The sequence below is a fragment of the Pyrgilauda ruficollis genome, unplaced genomic scaffold (assembly GCF_017590135.1).
Source record: "Pyrgilauda ruficollis isolate IOZ18807 unplaced genomic scaffold, ASM1759013v1 scaffold120, whole genome shotgun sequence".
Classification (NCBI taxonomy): domain Eukaryota; kingdom Metazoa; phylum Chordata; class Aves; order Passeriformes; family Passeridae; genus Pyrgilauda; species Pyrgilauda ruficollis.
This window is the reverse complement of record NW_024510322.1, coordinates 727,005-746,229: the sequence shown is the minus strand read 5'-3', so window position 1 is coordinate 746,229 and position 19,225 is coordinate 727,005. Positions and strand designations below refer to the sequence as shown.

The following is a 19,225-nucleotide window of genomic DNA, read 5'->3' as shown; positions in this document are numbered from 1 at the left end:
ACAGCCCAGTCATAAGACAGAGTGGAGACCAGAGTGGGAGTAACATCTGCAGACAGCACATCTTCTTCTGCGACCAGTACCCAAAATAATAGCTTTAAATGAAAACAAGAGTTTTAAGTGCAAATCCTACTAGAAAATAGAACCATACAATAGGAGGAATCTGCTGTTATACTGTGAAGCAGGGGCAGTTCATCCTAAAGGTAGGAGTTTGGAAAAGTATCTTAATCCTAGATACATCATGGATTAACAATGCACCCTCCAACGTGACATGTCTGAGCTCTACAAAAAGAACACAGGAAAGAGCTGAGTTTGTTTGGATGCATGCACACCTACTACTTTTTATGATGTGAGATAAAATATTGCTGGCTCAGCTACACATACTAAATGCTAAAACATTTAACCAAGCGAACCAGGGGTAAAATTGAGATGAGACATGAGTATGTTTGTTATGAAGAAGCAGAAAGCCAAATCTTGTTTTACAGAAGGGAGAAAAAGCCAGGGTGGGAGGGAAGAAAAAATCACCTAGCATCTCCCTCCTTTAAATGGATTCCTAGTAGAAGTCTGAAGCCCATCTGATGTCATGGAGTGAACCCTGGTTTGAAGTTTCATCTGGAATATGTAACCTCTGATCTCAGCACCTGTAACTATGAGAATGAAATTGGTTGTCTCCCAGATTTTACCAAATACACCCTTATTGTGTTCTTCTCAAAAAACCTGCCTGGCCATAGACAACAAACTGACCCTGAGTAATCTGAATGTATTATCTGCACTGTTGCAGGTACAAAGTGGCTAAGAGGGGAAAGTGGAGAGGACCTGCATCCTGAGGGCAGAGGTGGGATGAGGCTGTCTCTGTGATGTGTGTTTTCAGTTCACAAAAGGTCTGGGATTTCTGCTGTTAGTGAGGGTTTTCTCCCTAGCATGCATGAACATATATCTCTCCCGGAAAAAGCACAAACAAGCCCAGTATTTGGGCAGACCTCTTGGTGCATGAAGATTGCCAGACTACACACGATAGTGGCTGTACACAAAGCCACCATGGACACAGAACCAAACCAAAACTGTCTCCTTTTTTTTTGTGTCAAATATCAGTTATTTTTCTTACCCTTCTAAGAAGGTAAGTATTTTAATAATAAGTCACCAGAAGCTGAAGTAATATCAAAAGTCATGGCTTAGATTTCATTTTCCTAGCGTGTTCCAGTTTGAATCAGGGCTTCAGTTATTTTCACAATATTTAAATTTAATGTCAAATTTATTTTTTATTTACCTTCACACATTTTTCAATTTCTGAATATACATTTCTAAGACTGTTATACTAGATTTCTAAAAAGTTTATTGTGCTGTTGCATTAGCCCAGGGGAAATTAATACAAGAGAAAATTGCAAAAAAGTATTTCAATTTTAAACCTGAGATTCTCATATTTGTTTGTTTTCTTAATTTTGAGATAATAACTCTTTGCTTGAAGTGGGCTTATGGAAATCCACTAGGCCTGGAATTCAAATGATATATTTTGAACCCTCAACATAAATGGTTGGCATTCATACAATTTTATTTTCAAATTAATTCAGAGTTTGTGAAATTAGTAAATACTCTGCAGTGAATAGAGTTGATTTAATGTACACAAATATAAATAAACCCAGACATTTTACAGAATGCTAGTGCTGGATTACAAGTCAGATGGTTACCCTCGAGCAGCTGGTGCAAGTAAATGGTGTAAATGTGTTACATTCATTGCTCCAAATTTTTACTTGCATTTTGATTTCATTTTGATCTTTAGTTTTCCTAAATGAAATATAAGCCAAGTAACCCTGCAATTCCACTACAAATTTCTGACCACATTTTTCCCAAAAAACTTCTCACGAACCAGAAACGTCTATTCATTCCTGATAATCATTAAAGCACACTGAAATCAATTTACACTATTAGAGCATGGCTGAATTTAGTCACACATCATTAATTACACTGCTTAAGAGTGAAGTCAGTAAAACATTCATTTAGTTGTGTGCTTTTTGCCATAAAACCTACTTCCTAAAGCCAAGAGCAAGCGAATTTGTGTCTCAGCAGATCAGCGTGTTTCTCTGCTGCCATCTTCTGGCACAAGAGACAGTTCTACAGGTTCCCAATTGCTTTTGAAATCCCTAATAGTTTTTGTTTTTTTTTTCTTGAACAGCATCAGTATGCGTTTTTGTTCCATTTTGGCTTTACATCATTTATCGAGAAGTTTTGCAATGTTCTGTCTCTTAGTCACTTGTAATTTGTCCACCAGAAAAAGATTTTAGGAGACTTGCAAATATAAAGATTAGCATTATAAAACAAATGCCCTTTCTATTATTAAACATTGTATTTCTACAAAAGATCATACATATACTATTAAATTCAGCTGTTTAATAAATGTTTTTGTCAATATTTATGGTGTTCATACTTTACTTTCAGATGAACTATCCAGATCTAGGCCTGATTCTGTCTTTATTTACTACAACTTCCTATTTTCATATTTTAACTAACAGATTAAAATATCTGCATTATTTTTTAAGCCCCTACACTTGTAGTCAAATAGCCCAGTGACATTCTCTCAACCACCCTTCACCACTACAAAAGTATTTGAAAGCTATATAAAGCATCTTCTTTTTTTTTTTCCCTGAACTTTTGGCTTATAGCACTTAAGTCCGTGGAGGATGAGGTGCCCCAATATCCATCTGTGCGCATTTTACACACTCTAAACTTCCTAATCACTGCTGCAGAAGAAGAGAAGGCAGCTGTTCCAGGAGGTAGAAGTGGTGTTGGGTCCTCTGCTGGCAGCAGAAATCCAAGGCAAGACCTGACCAATGATTTACTCTCTTCAAAGTAAGGATGTTATGCCAGGATTTCAGATGAAATCAGGTAATGATTTGACAAAGCAATACGTTCATTACCATATGAAATCTAGTAATGAACATATTGCTTAAACTAGGCTGCTGGGTGAGTTCACTGGTATACTAGTATGTCTAAAATTACCAAACACATGTAAGGCCTTGAGACTGGCTGCTCTGGGAGTCCCCAGCCACCACGAGATTGTGCTGCAAGACAGTAACCTTCCTAAAATATCAATATTATTATTAGCTGAAAACAATAGGAAAGGAGGGAAAGATGGCTGCAGAGCAAATATCACATAATTTCCTTAGAAGTGTCTGTAGCTTCCGAGCCACTGAGCTGTTGTTCCCTTGGGACAGCTGCAGGTGCTCCTGCAGTTCAGGTGTGACACAACCACCTCAGAATCTCTTCTCTTTTTTTCCCCTCCCCTGGGAAATCAGACAGTGGTGAACCTGATTTTTAGTTTTTAGTGTCTTTTGCAAAGCGTACTCCCAATCACTGGTCCATCCTTGACTGAACATCTCGGGGGAATCAGGTATCGCAGGTTCTGGAGAAGGGCAGCGGAGGTGGGGAAGGGTCTGGAGCACAAGTGTGATGAGGAGCAGCTGTGGGAGCTGGGGGTGTTTGGAGAAAGGAGGCTCAAGGGGAAAAACCTGATCGCTCCCTGCAACTCCCTGACAGCAGGGTGTAGCTAAGTGGGAATCCGCCTCTTCTTTCAGGCAACAACTGACAGAACAAGAGGACTGTCTCCAGCTGTGCCATGGAAGGTTTAGGCTGGACATTAGGAGGAATTTCTCCACAGAAAGGGTCTTTTGACACTGGACCAGGCTGCCCGGGGATGGTGGAGTCACCGTCCCTGGAGGTGTTTAAGTAAAGACTGGACATGGCACCTAGCACCGTGGTCTACTTGACAACGTGGCGTTCGGTCACAGGTCGGACTCGTTGATCTCGAGGATCTTTTCCAACTTAATTGATATTGTGATTCTTCCCGTCACAGCGAGCAGAACGCGGTTGTGCGAGGGCCGGGCCGGGCCGCGCTCGCCGCCCTCACGGGCGCGGACAGAACACGGGCCACGTCCCGCCGCCGTACCCTGTGACGAGCCGCCTTCACTCGCACCACCCCAGGGCGGCCCCGGCCAGCCCCACCACGCCGCTCGGCTCCATTGCTCCGCTCCCGCTGGGGCCGGGCCGGCGCGGCCGCCCCCGGTTGCATCAGCCGCGGGCCGAGCGGCGCCTGCGCCTGCCCGCCCCTTCCCGGGCGGCTCCGCGGCCATGGCGGGCGCTGACAGCCAGGTGGGCTCCGCTCCGCGGCTCGGCAGCGCGGGCAGGCGGCGGCGGGCCGGCGGGGGGAGCTGGGCCTCTTCCCCAGCATTTCCCCGGCTCTGGGGGGCTGTGGAGTGTGCCCCAAGGAGAAGGAGCAGGGAGCGGGGGGCACGCAGGCTATGCGCGACGGGGAGATCGGGTTTTTTCCGCGGTGTGTGGGGCGGGGGGAGTTAAAGCACCTTAGGTGTGAGGGACTGCCAGGGCTTGACTAAACGGTGCTCGCCCTCCGCAGGTGGACGCTGGGGGAGAGAAGAAAGCAGACTGCGGGAAGAAGAAGATGAAGGAAGGGGCTGGCGATGGAGGGCGGTCGGAGGTGAGCAGCCCCTGGGCCGCCCTGGGGGCGGGAGGATGCCGAGTCCTCGTTGCTGCGCTGTGCGCTGCTGGCATTGCTGCAGTTTGTCCTCCTGGGGTGCTTTATCAGGCGTTACAGTCACACCTCCGACAGTGTGCCTTGTAGCGCCATTGCTGGCTTTTTACATTAAGTTGCGTTGGTGTAATAGGAGAACAGCCAGATTCCCGTAGCTCTGGGTTAGGTTATGCTTTTCCCTGTGCCTCTTTGCAGCGGGAAGCAGGCAGCGGATCGCCGAGGTGAAGAAAGCCTGCTTAAGGTGCTGTTGTCTTCGTGGAGGGTAAACACAGATGCCTCTGAGTCCGCGGAGGGCCAGCTGCTAGTCAGCAGCGGTCCTGAGCCAAGTGCATGGCTGTGCCCGGGCGGACGGTCCTGCGTCATTACACGTGTTTAAATTGGAGTCAGTTCCTGCCTGGGTGGCTCAGACTAGAGTGTTCCCTCGGCTTTTTGACCTAATAAGAAAAGTCTTGTTTCAGGTTGAGCTTACTTTTTTTATAGTTGACTTTTTTCCTTGTGTGGTTGTTTGGTAACGTGTGGTTTATTGAACAGGTGTACAGTGATACAGATTTCATTAAGCTGAAGCCGTGTCGTATCATGACATAATTAATACTATATAATCTGAAATAATGGTGATTATTTGTTACATGTAGCACACATGTATCGTCACATACTTGATAATGACATGTAGCACACATGTATCGTCACATACTTGATAATGAAAAGTATATCTGTTGTGTTGGCATTCTTGACGTGGTGTGCAGTCAAACTAATAATCAGATTAATAATTTTCCTTTGTCTTTATTGTATACAGCTAAATCCTTGGCCTGCATTTATCAATGAGCGTTTGGAGATGTACAATAAACTTAAGGCTGAACATGATGCACTCCTTGCAGAAAGAGCTGCAAATGACAGTAAACCCATTAAAGTCACATTACCTGATGGCAAGCAGGTTGATGCCGAATCTTGGAAAACTACTCCTTATCAAATTGCATGTGGAATTAGGTATGTTTCTGTTCTGTGATGCCACAAAATCACTTTCAGACAGTGAGTTTAAGGGGATGGGTAACGTATAATTTGTTATTTTTCTCAAGTCTTCTCAAAGCGTCTTAGATGAAATGAACTGAAGGTAACCAGCTGGGTTTTAGTTTTGGAGTGCAGTTTTCTTTTGCCTTATAAAGATGCAGTTTCATTAGCATTAAAGTTAGCATTAAATACGAATGAAACTGAGGTATTTTGGACACATTCTAATAGTGTATTTTTCCATCCAAGTACTGCTGATTTGCTAATAAATTACCAGATGGAATGTTAGCACTGCAAACCAGTTTGCATTGACCTGAGGAAGATGACTGCTGGGTTATGTTTCAATTGATTACAGAGAAATTTAACAATATGGGTATTCTTCACTTTCATTTGCACGGGAGATATCTGTTCAAAAGAGTGTTGCACAACTCCAGGTTACTCATAACTGCTGTGCAGTATTTTTGAATGATACACAGTGAACACCCTGACAGTTAAAATTGCAAAGATTGGGTGATTCTTAAAGGTGAAATGCCTTTTTTTTTTTTTTTTCCTGTCCATGAGAAGGTGCCATGTTATTGGAACCTCCTTTGCTTCTGTAATTTGGGATCATGAACAGAGGATTTTGCCTAGTGGATGCAAACAATAAAGCTACTATGTCAAAAGTGGTATTTGATAGCTTTTAAGAGAGTGGTTCTCGTTTATATTGCAATAGGATTATGAAGGTTTGTACTTGGAGGATGCTGCCTCTAAGACAAATATGTGTGAAGGTTAAGTATATAGCACAGTTTTCTTCCCATATTCTTAAAATAGAAATAGGATTTTTCATGAATGTTCAGGACTGGCTAAACTGGTCATTTATTTAGAATTTATTTATGATGTTACGTCCACTCTGAGCACTCTGAAGTCTCATTCAAACTGGAGGGCAAATCTGGGGAACTTCTGCTTGCTGATTTAAAAATATAATGTACTTTCTTACAATTCTACCTGTGTGTTTGTTCTGTAGTCAGGGATTAGCTGACAACACTGTTATTGCCAAAGTGAACAAGGTGGTTTGGGATCTAGACCGTCCTTTGGAGGAGGATTGTTCCTTGGAGCTGCTGAAGTTTGAAGATGAAGAGGCCCAAGCAGTGAGTATCTTTTACCAAAACATTTTCTATTTCAGGTTTACATTTAACTCAGCCTCTTGCAGTTCTTGAAATATTTACTGTGTTCAGAAGATGAAGAAAACAAGTTTGTGGTTTAGGTACATCTGCATTTCCTCATAGCTCCTTACTGGAGGAGTTGTGTTACTACAGGTAATTTACATTCTGCTGCGTACTTGTGGCCAAGTGTGCTTGCAGTTGCTCTACTTCTTGTTAAAAATTTGTATTTTCAGCCTTCTTGTTAATGTAAAGTAGGTCTTTTGAATTGACATCTTCAGCACTGATTTTGGGAACAAAACTGAGTACAAAAATACTTTCTATGTAGAATCATGAAAGTATTAAGTAGACTGCTCTTTTTCTTTGTGTTTGCAAAAGTGTCTACTTTTTTATTTTGGCTACTCAGTCACATAAATGTGCCCAGCCAGTAAATTTGTGATTAGGTTCTTTAGAAACAAAATCAGTACAAGAAACTGTCAGTCAAACTCATCACAGAAGTCTTACATTCAAACCTAGGGTTTTCATATTGGCTAAATGACAGCTCCCAATTTATGATTTCAATTTGTGCTAACCAAGGCAGACTTAACTCTTAAAAGATCTGGTTTTGTCAAAACCTCAGGTGTTCTACAAGATGGAGCGTGCAGGATTTCTTATGCATAAGATTGCTGGATTAGAACCACAGCCTAATGTTGAAAGCATATCTTTTGGTCATTATGCAGATCTGATTGATTAAAGTTCATAGGAAAAAAAAATTCTGAATTAGTATTTTGACTTCTTGAGAATAATGAAATCATGTCAGCAACAGTTGAAAGTAAGAATTGTTAGCTACCAAAATGTAGGTTTTCCAGTGGAAATGCTGCTTTTTGGAAACATTGATGCTGAGGATGGGAGTGCTGCTGGGCAGGCCACTTCTGTTCTGCACATTGCCCTACTGTGGGATGTGCCTTAAGTATCCTTGAAAGCAGGCGTTTCAGAAAAGGTTTTAAATTAAACAATTGGAAATGTATCATTCAAGACTGATCCCTTATCTTTTTACTTCTGTTAGGTCTATTGGCACTCAAGTGCTCACATAATGGGTGAAGCTATGGAACGAATCTATGGTGGCTGTTTGTGCTATGGCCCACCAATAGAAAATGGATTTTATTATGACATGTTTCTTGAGGAAGGGTAGGTTTTGTTTATTTATTTTTCTTTATTTAGAAGCTGGGGGTGGGTGGCAGTCACAGCAAAATTTCTGCTGTGTGCTTGTTCCTAGAACAGAGTGGTATGTATTGCTGCAGGTGGCTTTGTTTTTTTGCAGGGCTTCCCAACTACAGGTTGGGGCACTGCACCAGGATCACAAATGGCAAATGAAAGCAAAAATTACTCACTTCTCTGTGTGTGTTTATTTTAGGGGTGTATCAAGTAATGACTTCTCTGCTTTGGAAACATTATGCAAAAAGATAATGAAGGAAAAACAAGCATTTGAAAGACTGGAAGTTAAGAAGGAAACACTGCTTGAAATGTTTAAGGTGGGCTGTTATAGAACGTTGTTTCTAACCTCATGCAAGTATTTGTAACTTCAGGGCATGCGTTATTAGTGGTAGAAGAAAGTATATAAAATTAACTTTTTAAGGTGATACATTCTTAGAAACTCATTTGTGATGCTTAACCAAAAAAAAAAAAAAAAAGAGAGAAAAAGGAAGTAATTTTTAGGTTCTTGGAAGTAAGCATTCTAATTTTCTAAAACTGAGAATATTCATTCTTCCCCAGGGTGATCTAACTAAATTCTGTGAAGCCACATTCTTTATTTACTTATTAACTTCACAGAAATGTAAGTTTGCGACATATTATGTATGTCTGTGGTGATACTGTGACTGCATATGTTCTTCTGCATTCAGAAAGCTTCATAAAACATTTTTTAGAATAAGGCCTTCTAAAAGAGTGCAAGCCACACTAAAACCTTACCCTTTCTCTCTGGTATGTAGCTGCAAATAATTTTTTTGCATTCCTGAGGTAGACATTAATGAGTTTTCACTGTTAGGACATCAGGAGAATCATAGCATCATTCAGGTTGGAGGGTACCTGTGTATGTGTCCAGTCTCATGCACAGGACATGGTGACGTGGGGACACTGGTCAAGTTTCCTGTCTTGTCCAGTTGGGCCTTCAAAACTCCAAGGACAGAGATTGCACACCCTGCTCTCTGGGCACCTTGCTCCACTACTGTCTGTACTCCTGTCTGTGTCTTTTACAGGCCTGTTCTGATGCAACATAGTGTCAGGTTTGCAAATAGTTTAAACTGTTGGCCACTTGTCTTTTTTTAGCAAGGAATTAACAAGTATGTGTGCTGCTTTTCTTCTCAGTATAATAAATTCAAGTGTCGCATCCTGAATGAGAAGGTCAATACCCCAACTACTACAGTATACAGGTAATTGTGCATGGATCATAATATTACTGGATTTATGGTTCTAGGATTAAATATACCAAATAAGTGTTTTCCTTTTCTTAGGTGTGGTCCCCTGATAGATTTATGCAGAGGACCTCATGTCAGACATACTGGCAAGATAAAGACCATAAAAATTCATAAGGTAGGTGATGGAACTGTCTTAGATGTTTTCACTGCATCGCTTCAGATGTGTTCCTGCCTTTAGGCTTAGCCAGGAATGTACTGTGAGATGGGTAACCTGGCCAAAAACTTGATGTTACAGATTGTAAAAGGGTTGTATGCTAGAATGATATTCACATGATGTGAAGCCCAACCATGTCCAGGACCTGTACTTCCAGCACAGGAGTGTGAGTTTGGTTTAAGATTTGGCTGAACTGTGTCAGTTGGAATGGGTGTTGTTTGCTTAGCTGATGATTATAGCTATTTGTGAATAAACAGTTGGAATAGGATAGCTACAAAGCAGATAGGCTTTTAAAAAATACAAGAGCCTGAAACCATTTTTATTTACTCTATTTACTTTTAGGGATTTTTCCAATCAGTGCTCTGAATTTCACATTAGAAACCTCCTTATGACTTAGTTGTTACACAGTAATGATTTATTAATAATTGTATGCCTTTTCATAGCAGGCAGAAGTAGTAAAATGTAGAGGCTACTCCCTTTCTTCAATGTTTCATTTCTTTCTGCATTCAGAATTCTTCTACCTATTGGGAAGGCAAGGCCGATATGGAATCCCTCCAGAGGATCTACGGAATTTCATTCCCAGATACAAAAATGCTGAAGGAGTGGGAGAAATTCCAGGAGGAGGCTAAAAGCAGAGATCACAGAAAAATTGGGCGGGTGAGACAGCTTTTCTGGTAATGTATTCCAAAAGCACTGTGTGGATATAACCCCTTAATTAAAAGCATCTTGAAGATAGCCTATACTTGCTGCCACGACCAAGGTTTGACAGTTTTATTTTCAGTTAGGTAGAGAAGTCAACTGCTTTTCTCAGGAGCCTCAAAGTGCTACAATAAGTAACTTTTTTATGCTTTCAACACAGTGACATCCTTATTGCACACATTGATCAGAACAGAATATTAAGACTTCAGTCTGCAACACGTGAATGCTGCAGTCTGCAGGCACTGCTCAATCTTACACAGTTTGCTGTACCCTGTTCATGCCGTTCTTTTCCTTCTGCATGGTTCAGATTCTGCAGTATACAGCTGTGTTTTTTGGTTGGCTGTTTTTGAGTTTGTTTTTTCACATGGAAACCCCTGTCAGTTAACTGATAGTTCTGAACAGGGTTAAAATGCCTGCTGCTAGTACATTATGACAAAATTCTGAAGAATTCCCCGCATGCAGATCTCAGGTGTGTGCACAGTGTGTGGCAACATTAACCAGCTGTAGTTCACACGTTCAGTTTATGTGCCGATAATTAGAGAGCTGCAGAAGCAGAGCTAAACATTGACAAGTAAATGTGCAGAGGGAACTGTGAGAGCACAGTTGGGAGTTAAGAGTAAAGTTTTGGCACATCAGTAATGAGTGAAACAGGAAACTGAAAAATTTCCTTCCCCTGTAACTGCTGACAGACATGAAAATACTGGTGAAAATGCATCGGTGTATTGGATATTGCTTTTTTTCCCATGTTTTTTGTTTTGAAACTCTTGTTAGTGATGACCAGTCAGCAGCAATTCATTTGTGACTGTCAAGTGAAAAAGGCAGGGTGCAAATACTGAGTTCTTAAAATATTATTTTCCTGCAGGACCAAGAACTGTTTTTCTTCCATGAGCTCAGCCCTGGTAGCTGTTTTTTCTTGCCAAAAGGAGCTTACATTTATAACACATTAATTGAATTTATACGGGTGAGTAATATATTTTAGAAATCTTGTAGAAGAAATTGCATGATTTTTAAAAATACATAACAGCATGCTGTGTTTAACAGTATTAATAGCCCTTCATTTCAAGTTATCTTTTGGTTGTATAAGCCATGGGACTAAAGTAACCTTTTTTCTTTGAACTGGGCTTGTCACAATCTCTGTGAAGTTATGTTTTATCAGTACTTTATATCTGCAGTTAAAGCTGTAATAAAGGTGCTTTGTCATAGGAATTCTTCATCTAATAGCAGAGCTAAGCTCACACTGCTGCTGTTCCATTGATGCATGTTGATTTGTTTTAGTAAACATACTTAATTTGCTCTTGAAGACCTGTTTGTTTTGAAAATTTATGTAGGAAAAGAATTCTGATCTTCCTGCTGTAAGATTTGAAGTCTGTGTTATTACTGTATATTTGGGCTGCAATGAAATATATCTGGGGTCATGGAGTAATTAGAGACTGCTGCATTGCTTGCAGGGAGGAAACTTGTTCTTCTTGCTTACTTTCTACTAGAGAAATTGTTTGGGGGAAGGGTGGTGGAAGGGATGTATCTTGGCATGTTCAGCTTCAAGTTGTGTCTTTCTTCCTCCATTCTCTTCCTAAGTCATGGGACTTTCGTATGGCAACACTTTCATATTTTTTTGGCTGCAGATTGAAGCCTGTACTTACCTTTGTTTTCTTTATTATTTGTTTTATATACTGTATCTGTTCTAGAGTGAGTATCGAAAACGTGGATTCCAGGAGGTTGTCACTCCAAATGTTTTCAACAGCAAACTGTGGATGACTTCAGGGCACTGGCAGCATTACAGTGAAAATATGTTTTCCTTTGAAGTGGAGAAAGAAATCTTTGCTCTGAAGCCTATGAACTGTCCAGGACACTGGTAAATACATAGCAAATTCAGCTTACCAGAGATTGTGCTGACTGAAAAGAAAACCCAGACGAAACCCACTCTGCTTCCTTTGCCTTTGTAGTTACAAAGATGGCTACCTTCAGTTATTCATTCTGTCTGGAATGATGTAATTGTATGTCTTGCTGTGTACATGCTCTCTTCACTTTAGACACTGAGAAATGTCATGTCATTAGGGCATTGTCAGTTTTGTGGCAGGTTGGGCATTCAGCTTTTAAAGCTCAGTTTTAGGAGCTGTTTTATCTCCTTTCTGTGAAGAGGGGAAGGCCTGCCTGCTGTTGAAGGAGATGGTTTTCCTGACAAATCTAGATAAGACTGATGTCCAGATTACACATTAAGATGGTGTTACAGGCATGTGCTTCATCCCTGGCTGCTTCTCCCTGACTGTTCTTTGCAGAATTTTGGTTCTGAATGAGCTTCAAATAATAAACTTTTCCTGCAGCCTTATGTTTGACCATCGCCCGAGGTCGTGGCGCGAGCTGCCGTTGCGGTTGGCAGATTTTGGTGTCCTGCATCGCAACGAGCTGTCGGGAGCTCTCACGGGACTCACCCGAGTACGCCGGTTCCAGCAGGACGATGCTCACATCTTCTGTGCTATGGAGCAGGTGGGGGCTATTGCTAAATGAAACTGGCTATTAAAGTCAGGTAAACTGAAGTTTCCCTATTTGAGACATGATTTCTGTTATCATCAAGATTGAAGATGAGATAAAGAGCTGTCTGGAGTTCTTGCGTACCGTGTATGATGTCTTTGGATTTTCGTTTAAACTGAATCTCTCCACTCGTCCTGAAAAGTACCTGGGAGATATTGAAGTGTGGAATCAAGCTGAAAAGGTAAAACAGTAGTCTTATTCTTTTCTGTGATATAAAACTGCATCTTCTGTAAGAGCTTACTGCCTTCTGGGAGGTAGAGTGAAGCTGGGCTCGGCATGAGCTATAGAACTTTGATAACTACCTTCAGTCTGCCTGCTGTAAATAGTTTGCTCTCAGTGCAGAGGCAGTCTCCATGTAAGCATCAAATGAACTCTTTCTCCTTGTCTTTTTTTGATAATTAAAAATTTAAGAAAATCAAAAAGGAGGAAGAGAATCAGTTCTGGCAGCCCCTATAATAGGACTTAAAGGCATCTCCCAAAACTGAGGCTGAAAGGAATGGAATTGGCCACTGCAGGTGCAGTGCTGGGGAGAAGATAGGGCAGGAATAGACATTTGGTGTACCAGGGCAGATTTCATCGCAGCATCTCAACTAAAAACTTCGAATTGTGGGTTTTGGGTGTTTTGGGGTTTTTTTTCTGTTTTTTTTTCTTTTTTTTTTTAAGCTGGTGCTCTTCCAAGAGTTCCCTTTTTCAGGAAAATAAATGTGTTTCAGTAGTAACTGAGAAGTACTGAGAATTTGGTAGGGTCACCTATTTGTAGTAGCAGGCTGACCTGAAAGTGTAATGTGTAAAGAAACACTGGGTGTGTGTGTGTGTCCTTTATCTCCAGCAACTTGAAAACAGCCTCAATGCCTTTGGTGAGAAATGGGAGTTAAACCCTGGTGATGGAGCGTTCTATGGACCTAAGGTTAGTATGTTGCTAAGCCCTAGCAGGCTTTGGCTTTTAATGCTGATTGGGTAAGGCAAAAGGCTGGGATGAGGAAGAAGGAATTTTTTTTTTTTTATATTAGCCCATTTTAAGATGCCGTCTGACTGAAATTTGCTGTTTTTCCAGATACATTAACTCTAACATACTTGAGAGAGAAATAATCTTCTGTGATCCTGGTTTCCACATAGTTTTAACTGCTTTAACAGTCATTTAATTAATTTAACATGAATAAACTATTTGTCTGCTGCTTAAACAGCTCACTGGTGGGTGACATAAACACAAGGTGGCACTGTATGACCTGTTCTTACAGAGAACTGCATTGGAAATAAATCGTTTCAGCAGTAAGTAAATCCTAAGTCAGGAGAAAATCGGAAGTAAACTTACTGGTTAAACAAATTTTTATTCCTTTAACTGCACAGTTTTGAAGTTGCTTTGAGTTACTGATGGGTTTTGTTAGTTTAAAAATCCCCATGCATTGTCATGTGAATTTATTTGGTTTCTTAAGAACAGTTTCCTCAGTTTAGACAGATTAAATAGGGGTTTTTAGAAACTTTGTTGTTATCCTTGCACATTAGGACACAAGTATTATGAAATGGCTTTTAAATCTTCCCCTAATATGTCTACACTACATTTATATTTGTGTTTTCATCTAGTAAGCTGGCTCTGATTTCTGTGTTTGTATGCCAGTTGAATCAGTTTTGGTTCGTGTAATTTTTTAGATAAAATGTGTTATAGCAGCTCATATTTAGTAACTTCCATATTTGATTGAAGGAAAACAAATATACAGGAACCTTTGTTAACGTTAATTAATCTTACATGTGCTCTTCTTACAGTCTGGATTTGAAATTAAATTAGGTTGTTAATAATGTATTTTGATTAGAAGTTCTTTGGTGACTAGCTGAATTCTGATAAACAATTCTAGATGCAAGATTGAAAGACATTTAGAACTTGAGTTGTTAAAATACTGATCTCTTCATTTGTTACACAAAATAAGGCATACTGCCTTAATATATAGCCTGATATATACCGGTAAAATGATGAGTAACTGAGCAGTGTAATAAATAAATAAGGTTAGGACACTCTAAGTCTATTCTTTTCTGTAAGTCTTGTCTGTCTGAGTTGTATCAAAAGCGTACTCAGAATTTAAGTGTTAGATACAAAAGAAAGAACAGGCTTGACTTGTAGGTCATAACAAGTTTCACTGATTGATAGGAGCTCCTGCCGGTAAGTGGACTATTTAGCAGATTCTTGTCCCTTGTTCATGCCCTGACTTTGTAACACAAGCTACAAAGTCTTCAAATACTGTATGGTAAAGAAATGCAAATTTGCCACTTTGGGGCTGAAGAAGTCTCATTTGTGGGGAGACATGTTCAGTTCTGCATTTATGTGCTGCTGTACTAACTGAGTGAAAAGGCCCATGAAAGTTCCAGACTGAAACTCACAAAATGTCTGAGACATTAAATGTAGTTCCCACCTGATACATTATCCCTTTAGTTACTCATCCTGTTTTAGCTCTAACGTTTTTTGCACCAGAACCTGCAAATCACTTAAAGCCTAATGAAGGCTGAAGTAAAATGATGCTGTTTAAACTGCATAGAATTTCTCTGCATTGAGTGACACTTTCCATCTCAAAACAGTGAATTTGCTTTCAGAGGGGATTGCTTGTCTTTTAACTGTAAAAGTTTGTCTTTTTGTTCTTCAGATCGACATTCAGATTAAGGATGCCATTGGCCGCTACCACCAGTGTGCTACAATTCAGCTCGACTTCCAGTTGCCAGTCAGATTTAACCTCACCTTTGTCAGGTAAGCACAAAGGCTGGTGATTTTAGTTTCTGTGTAATCTAACTTCAGTGACACTTACAGACATAAGTTTGAGTAAAGAAAAAAAGTCTTACAAAAGGATTTCTTTACAGCCATGATGGCAATGACAAGACAAGACCAGTAATCATTCACCGGGCTATCTTGGGATCTGTGGAGAGAATGATTGCCATTCTAACTGAAAACTATGGAGGCAAATGGTAACGTTGAAAAGTTATTATTCCAGTTCAAGCAAACTCTTCATGTAGGAGAGAGATTAGCCCCAAGTACTGAAGAGTCAAGAGGGTCTGTTTGTTCCACTTGCTTGGTAGGGTGACATGCCTAGGAATACCACAGAGAAATTTTTTCTGAACCTCCTTCCTTAGGTACAAAATTATTCAAGATATGGTAGATTCTACATGGCACTGCCAGTGCAGGTGCAGCATAGAGCTAGTCTGCCCACAGCATATGCATTCCAGCTGCTTTTGCAGCAGGACCATCTTTTAAAGAGTCATTTATGTAGGTGATCTGCTTACCTGTGTTAATACCCAGTGGGAGTGACCCCTCTGATTATGACAAGACTCAAAAGTAAAGGTTTTCCTGTGCTTAGTTAGTAATAAGCTCAATCAGTTAGGCTTTGTTATGTGTCATAAAACACAACAGCAATCTTCCAGTCAGCAAGTGCTTGTGCCCACGCTGCAATCCTTTTAGACACTCACTTCTTTTGGGGAAATAATTGTAATGAATATAGGGCTCTCATCACCTCTGAACCCAATCTGTGCAGCTGGCTTTAAGAGTCTCTTGTGTAGATTTTATTCCTCTCTGTAAATAGTATTTTTTGTACTGAAAAAAACAATGAAAGCTATACAAACTTGTTTTGTTTGTTTATTGAAGGCCACTCTGGCTGTCCCCACAGCAAGTAATGGTGGTACCAGTGGGACCAGCATGTGATGAGTATGCTCAAAAGGTGATGTATATGGTTTCAGGGCTTTGATTTCAGTATATTGTATTGATCTGAAGTACTTACTTATTCATGATTAATAGTATTTATTTCAGAGACATATTCCAAGTCTTTGCATATTACATTGAGTCTTTTTTTTATATATATCACAGTGACAATTAGCTGCTGAATTTGTAGATCTCTTAAAGATAACCTGAGTTAGATTTTGGATATGTGAATAATAAATGTTGATCTTTGTGAGACTTTTATTTTTTGAAAACTTAGTTTTTCTCTTGCTCAGATCTGTCTTACCCTTCAGGTTTTAGTCCCCCATGGCCATGTGCCTCTTGCAGAGCAGTAAAAAAGACAAAAATGAGTCTTTGGATATTTGGCATCCAGCACACCTCTGCCTGTAGTTCTTTCAAGCACATTACATATAAATAAGATGGTTTACGAAATTTAAAAAAAAAATATCTTCTAATCAATAAGCTCCATCATCCTGTTGCCTTTTACAATATCAAACTCAAATCACTACTGAGCCCAAATATTACTGTTCACATCACTGCTTACTTATTTATTGTGTGTATAGTTGCATCATAGCTGACATATTTTAATTTCTTGAACTGGGCTCATGTGCAAAGCCTGAACCCATGGCAGTGCCTTTGTTTTAGGGTTCAGATAATCTGAAATGGTTTAATTGTACATGTCATGAATAGTTCATGGTCATGAATATCCAGTAGTGACAGTTCTGATATTTTTTGCTTAGGTCAGGCAGCACTTCCATGATGCTGGATTTATGGCAGATGTTGATGTAGATCCTGGGTGCACACTGAACAAGAAGATCAGAAACGCTCAGCTTGCGCAGTATAACTTTATTCTGGGTAATGTATTAGTTACCTTGTACTGGCTGACCCTTTTGTTACAGGGTTTGATCATTCTGTGAGCAAGGCAGAGAGTTGTAATCAGTGGTTTAGGTCAATTTGTTCCTGAGAGTCTCCCTTGCAGAGAACCTCTCCTGCTGACATCATAGGCATTCCTGGTTTGGATAGCTGCCCCTGAAGGGAGATCAGTGTGACCCAAGGCATTATTGATACTTTTTGCTGTCTTCTGGTCAGCAGTATGGGGATAGATGTGAAGTCTCTTGTCCTTTATCAGTCAGATTTTAAGTGATTTTCCATCCTCTCAAAAATTTATGCTCTTGCTTCTACTTCAGCAAAAGGACTATGTTTCCATTTCATTCACCTGTGGTCCACTTCTGAACTAGGCATGCATGCGTAAGAGAAGGCTCTTCCAGAGAGAGTGATGCAGGAAAAGTTAGAAACTCATCCTGAAGTACGTGATTTGAAGCAGCATGTTAGTCCTGTTGTGTGAATTGGGGATCTAGCATTGGCCTTAAAACAGTCTGGGATCCATTAAGAGTAGAAGGAGCCTTTGATAGAGAAACTCTACCCTCTGAGTAATTGACAGAATTGTGAAGAATCACTTAATTCCTTTGCCTCTTGGTTGTTTCTAGTTGTTGGTGAAAAGGAGAAGGCAAGTGGAACAGTGAACATCCGCACCCGAGACAACAAGGTGCATGGGGAAAGAACCATTGCAGACACTGTGGAGAGGCTGCTGCAGCTGAAATGCTCTCGTTCCAGACAAGCTGAAGAAGAATTTTAACACCATCTGCTCTACCTGGCATATAAAGAATTTGTAGTTTTCCTAATTTAGTTAACCAGAGTTTTTGTTCTGAGCCAGATTTGGAGTATATTTCACATTTGGACCTCTTGCTCATTTTAACGGGGATCTTTCTTTAGTCAAAAATGCCTCTTTTTGTATAAAAAAATCAAGTTCTTCAAAAATGTTGAATTAAAGTTTCCTGGCTTTTAACCAGTGACATATGAAGCAAGATGAAATTACTTTCTGTGACTGCAAGGGAAGATTGAAATATTAATCAGGGGTATCTGGCATTCTACCTGCCCAGTTAATGTATGTTATTACATACATTTTGATAACGTATTTTTCGTGCCAGTTTAATGATAGACCTCAGGCTTACGAACCCACATAGTAACCATGTGCTGCTGCAGCAGCAAATTCTGGAGTGTGTCCATGAGCAAAGAAGGCGATACCTTGCCATCCTGTCTCATGGTCTCTTACCAGCTGTGAATATCTCTCCAGAACTCCCAGTCACGCGAACGGGGATTTGAACAGAGGCCTCCTGCTGTGGGTGGTTTTACCTCTGGCAGTGTCTCAGCTCCTGAAGTGAGGCATTCCTGACTCCACAGTGGGGCCCTGTGCCGCAGAGCACGTGGCTGCTAACCAAAGCCTACTGTGCCCCTTTCCAAAGGCAGTCTCTGAAATGTGCTGGCTCTGCAGGTGAGGTCCTCAGAGCTGTAGAAAGGGGATAACACTGTCTGGAAAAAGCAGGGCACAGTAGGGCCAAAGCAGCAGCTGAGGAAACCAGTAGTATTAGGAACAAAGGGTGTTCCTGTTAATGTCTCTGAGCTGTCATTACAGTAAGGGCAGTTGTCACACAGAAACAAGAATGTACTAAGGTAGTAATTATTTCTTTAAGACAAATACTGTTTTTCTCTTTAATTGGTACAGTCCCACCCAGTCTTCCTTCCCAAGCCTTTATTCCAAGGTATCACTTAATTAGCAGCCCTCCTCTATTACTACTGAAAGCTCTCATCTATTGATTCTGGGTTTGGTTTGGGGTATTTCTCTACATCTGGCTAACAAGAGGCAAATGTCTGTCACTGACAAAAAATAAAATCTTGATCTGAGGTTTTTTTTGCATCTTTTTTATTTTATTAATCTTAAATAACTTGAACAGTTTCAAAACGTGGTTGATAACCGTTCATTTAAAAAGAATAAAAAGCTATTGCTACAGCCTAAGCAAAGGTCAGACAAGCATGGAGGACACGTTTGATCTCACGCACCTTTTGAAAGCCTCCATGTCTTGCCATTTCCATTATTGTCTGGGCAGAAGCATTTCATCCTGCGTTTTCTCACCTATTTTACTCAGGGGTGATGGTCACCTCTAATCAGCATTTGAACCCTTG

At 40.5% G+C, this 19,225-nt stretch overlaps 1 protein-coding gene across 2 annotated transcripts; it reads left to right on the top strand.

Moving 5' to 3' along the window:
• The first annotated feature begins 4,042 nt into the window (after positions 1 to 4,042).
• On the top strand, positions 4,043 to 18,946 carry TARS1 (threonyl-tRNA synthetase 1). Of its 2 annotated transcripts, none has more exons than XM_041490193.1 (19): positions 4,043 to 4,140; positions 4,403 to 4,483; positions 5,331 to 5,521; positions 6,543 to 6,666; positions 7,724 to 7,845; positions 8,072 to 8,189; positions 9,022 to 9,086; positions 9,168 to 9,246; positions 9,796 to 9,942; positions 10,847 to 10,945; positions 11,670 to 11,836; positions 12,306 to 12,468; positions 12,557 to 12,694; positions 13,343 to 13,420; positions 15,144 to 15,244; positions 15,355 to 15,459; positions 16,133 to 16,205; positions 16,945 to 17,059; positions 17,692 to 18,946. In XM_041490193.1, the coding sequence occupies exons 1-19, from the start codon at positions 4,120 to 4,122 to the stop codon at positions 17,838 to 17,840; spliced, it is 2,136 nt and encodes a 711-aa protein (XP_041346127.1). In that variant the 5' UTR covers positions 4,043 to 4,119; the 3' UTR covers positions 17,841 to 18,946. The 2 variants fall into 2 exon arrangements, with proteins under 2 accessions (XP_041346127.1, XP_041346128.1); XM_041490194.1 differs by lacking the exon at positions 4,043 to 4,140 and adding an exon at positions 4,204 to 4,321.
• The last annotated feature ends 279 nt before the right edge of the window (positions 18,947 to 19,225 follow it).